The 4616-nt window shown below is 31.9% G+C and overlaps 1 protein-coding gene across 1 annotated transcript; it reads left to right on the forward strand.

Annotated features, from left to right (window-relative positions):
* The first annotated feature begins 388 nt into the window (after positions 1-388).
* On the forward strand, positions 389-2494 carry LOC108783599 (uncharacterized). The gene is made up of 5 exons (XM_018552200.1): positions 389-485; positions 988-1159; positions 1235-1694; positions 1858-2084; positions 2235-2494. The coding sequence occupies exons 1-5, from the start codon at positions 389-391 to the stop codon at positions 2311-2313; spliced, it is 1035 nt and encodes a 344-aa protein (XP_018407702.1). The 3' UTR covers positions 2314-2494.
* Positions 2495-4616: the final 2122 nt, after the last annotated feature.

Raw genomic sequence — 4616 nt, forward strand, 5'->3', positions numbered from 1 at the left:
TGGCGTTTCAAAATAAAGTAACAGCTAAATCCCGGGCATGGCCGCTCTCAGGCTTCTCTCTGCCTCTATCCAATCATGCGCACGCGCAGAGCATCCAAGTGTTGTGTAACATTGGTTGCGTTCCATTTAACGCTCACACGCTCGTGGAATCATTTCATCCTTGTTGTTTATCAAATGTCAAACAAGGAAAAACTATGCTCGTGAGCGTTGGGAGTGGAATGCAGCCATTGTAATATGGTGGACAACAATAACACCGGTTGACAGCAGTTGACAATTTGCGGACGTGTATTATTGACGGGTGTTTTGTTGGAGTTTCGCGACGAAACTCACCAAATTTCTCCGTGGCAACATCAGGAGATATCGCCGCGCAAACTCAATGAGCACTACGATGGCGAGACAGCTACGAGAGACTCTAGACCCTTCTCCGCGCGCTGGACAGTTACGTCTCGAGGGTCCGCTGATGATTCCCGCCAATTCAACTCCAGGTGCGCTCCATACTTTGAACGTCGTTACGTCGTGCCTTTTCTCTATGTTTCGCAAATTAGTTGTCGTATTTTCCTATGCGCGACTTGTTTTTGCGATATATTTGGTTTGTGCGAGCGTGACGTTGCGAAAATCTACCTAACCTCTCACGCCGGGTTTTCACGAACCATAGTAACTCTGCCAAAATTCATAGTTCGTTCTTATTATAAGACAATCTTAAGTAATGTCTCTAAAATACTAGTATTTTATACTTTGATTGTTATGATCTTAAATATATATATATATATATATATATATATATATATATATAAATCAATAATGGCTAGTATTTATAATTAGTTCTTATTTCAAGATAATTTTAAATTAAAATGCTAATATGACTCCGTGATTATTTTTGACAATTTAGGATTATACTTAAGACTATCTTAAAAAATCAACTATATTAGCCTATGATTATTGTTTTATATATTAAGATGTTTTGATAATTTGTGAAATACATTTTAGCAACATATCGTAACATGGATGTAAGTACGCTGCAGAATTGGCTGAACAGATTACCTGATGATTGGAATTCACCACAGAGCCCTGACGAACTTGTCATTCAAAAGAGAGGTCGACGTAGGTCTATAGTTTGGTCTCCTGATCTTGATACTTACAAACGACATAGTTTGTTTAGGTATAATATATCCGGACGTACATTTATAAGAAAGCTAATAACATGTTTGAAGAAGTTTGATAATTTTTGACTTAGTTTAAGTTCCAGAGACCGCACACCAGTTAAAAGTCCATCGACATCAACAAGAGTATTGAGGGATACTGCTAGAAAGAGGCTTTCTCTTATCGATACTCGTCAATCCAGTTTTACTGTACCAGAGAGTAAGAAGACATCGTTACCTTCTCGAATGTCAGACACAAATACATCGAGAGTACGATCCAATAATAATTTGGCAAATGGTTTGCGTGGTCTCAGTCACGAGCAACTCGTGCAATTGATTATGGAACTGGTATACGCACAAGACGAAGGTACAATGCGTGAAAACGAGAAGCTTTGCAATGTCCTTTCCAAGAAGATGCCAGTTGCGGATATTCAGCCGCTGATAGAAAAATTATTTGTCCTGCGACAAAATATTTATGCCAGTCTTGTATTTATGTCTAATTTGACCGATGATTCCACGTACAGTTGTGTTTACATACATTTGGACGCATTTCAGGTTTGCATATATATTACGATATCAAGTTAAGATAATAAGACTATTTTATTTGTGTGAGATTATTCTCTTCCTTTATATGCAAGAATTTGATCAATTAATAATGTAATTATTGCTCAACTTATTAAACATTAGTAATAATTGTTTTTGCAATTCGTTTCTTTAGAAAGCTCTGAATGATCAAGGAAGAATATTGCAAGAGTCTCAGCACTGGATTTCATTAATGCGCTATGCATTAGAAGCATGGAAAATTACTAGGGAATTACCAGAATGGGAAAATCAGGGTTCCCATAACATTACACGGAAATGCTTTAAGATTTTATCACAATTTTGTACTGAAGCTATAAGAAGAGGGAATTTTGAAACATCAGTTCTAAACATTTACATTGAAAGGTATATAAAATAAAGAGCAATTTTCATTTTTTCTTTTTGTCTATTTTTTTTATAGATTACACATAATACGAGGAAGCATTATATCAGATTTAAGACAGAATTAGTGAATTAATAGTTTTTGAGCATTAATTACTAATTAATTATTTTCAGTCTCGAAACTATAGCCGCAGAATGTGAAGATTTTCAAATTTGTCTACAGATAGCGAAGGAAGCAAAGCACGAGACTTAGACTTTCCTTCTATGAGATCACAAACATGATAATTTTATTTAAATATTTTCCATGTGTGATAGCCTAATATTGACATGTATTCGTATACAGGATGATATTTGCGATAGGATTAATCAATATTAACCAGTGATAGAAATAACTAGTGAAATTGTTGCAGACATAATTTTGAAAATTAAAAATAGAGGAGAAAAAATTTCGAGAGGTAATTTTCTCATGATATCAATTTTCCTTTCTCTCGAAAAATTGAACATCGAAATAATCCTCCTGAAGAATTCCATGTCACTGTGGTCCTTTTGTGTCTGTGTGACTGCAAAATGTGAAGTGGTTGTCTCCATACAACTGCATATTTTTGTTTTTGTACATATAACATTAAATATTTTTAATTATCCTGTATATGTATATATATCGATGTGAAACACAAACGTGTTTTATATTTACATATTTATCCAGCTGACTGCGCTTATGCATACACTGACATGTGAATAATATATATGAAAAATATACTGATATATATTATTCACTTTTTCGACGTTGGCTGATACAAAACAAATTGAATTTGTTTTGATACTCTCTTTAAACGTTTTTATTTTAAAGGCTACAGATAATTTATATTAACCCATAGATGAAAAAAATTGTTAACTTATTGATAATTGTTAGAGTAAAGTATAGAAAAAATAAGTACAAATTAAAATTTCTAATAAAAACATTTATTGAGAGTACAAATGGTATTGAGAGTAATAAAGAAGCGAGAGATTGCTGCTAAAGAAAATTTTATGCTTCATAGAAATCAGTAGAAAGATCAAACAGTAGAAACCATTTTTCGTTTAAAGAAATAGTTTTATTAATTGGTATATTTGTCAAAATGTAAATAAAAAAGAATAACTTATTTAGTCTGGATAATTTGCATAAATGATATCTTAATTTTGTCGTAAAATTGTCTTGTGTGCATTTTTGCTTATACTTTTACCTGTTATAAATTATACATTCCTCTTTTATATAAAATAAATTTACTGAAACAAAGATGTATAATTTAGTGTGTATAGAATCAAAGACATGTTTTTATATGTTATGCATTATTCTGTGTCGTATTGTACAGCAATCTTTCTCTATTTATTAAAACTTAATATATTTAAAGGTATCGAAATCATTGTATATCGCCGAATAATATTTTTATATATTAGAGTATTTTTATACGACCAATGCAATTGTAATTAGCGTTACTATGTATTTATAATGTATTTTAACGTATTTATTGTAAATCGTACAGGGAATGGACTAACACAAAAATCGTATTTTTTTTATTAAAAACAATTTATTCGTCATAATATATCGTATTTTCTTACGTAATCTATCCATTATTACTTTCGAAAGGCACATATGTCACTTGATAAACAGTTAGAAATCCTCCAAGCGACTCGCATTCGCATATATGATACATCTGTACATATCTATTACAAGAGCACAATAGCGATGCTTAGAAAATTCCTGACAGTGGTCTATTCAATCGGGAGACGATCGTTACCTGGTACATGCCCATCTAAGTATTATATGACAAATCAGGCATTATATATACACACACACACACATACATATATTTATATATACACGTGTGTGTATGTGTATATATATATATATATATATTTATGTACATATCGTATCAGTAATATGGTTGGGCACAATCGAAACGTATCATCGATATTTCTTTAGTACTCTATTTACGTTTTTTCATATAATTGCACATCGTCGTTTGAAACACTAACTCGTATCGTTTATCGTGCGTATCGGCAAGATTATGTTACGCGTCGTTTAGGAACAACTCTAAAAGAAAGATCGGAGATCGAAAAAACGAAATCCGCGAGACTCCAACAATCCATATCAAAATATCCTGAGCAAGTAATGAAACAATATAATCTGACCTCATCTAAACTTAAGCATTTAGGTGAAGCAAATTAAAATGATAAAACTTGTAAAGCCAATGCTCACGCATAAATCACAGGATCTAAAATCGATACAAAATGGACATATAGCATTTGTAAAATTTTCAGACAATTATAAGGAAAATATTCGCGCGCAATTATTTTCTTACAATTTATCAAATTTGGAGACATACAATATCTTAAAAACTAAAGGCTTAAATTAAAATTTTGTACAAGTACAAAAAGCAAAAGTAAAATACTTTATATTAAACAACGAATAATATTTCATTATTTATTTGCATATCTAAAATTTAACTTGCTACAGGGCGAGAAATCCATTAATAAGAATCATCTCAAAATTTCACAAGAATTAAAGCTATGCGTGCA

The sequence above is a fragment of the Cyphomyrmex costatus genome, unplaced genomic scaffold (genome assembly GCF_001594065.2).
Source record: "Cyphomyrmex costatus isolate MS0001 unplaced genomic scaffold, Ccosl1.0 scaffold157, whole genome shotgun sequence".
In the NCBI taxonomy this organism is placed as follows: domain Eukaryota; kingdom Metazoa; phylum Arthropoda; class Insecta; order Hymenoptera; family Formicidae; genus Cyphomyrmex; species Cyphomyrmex costatus.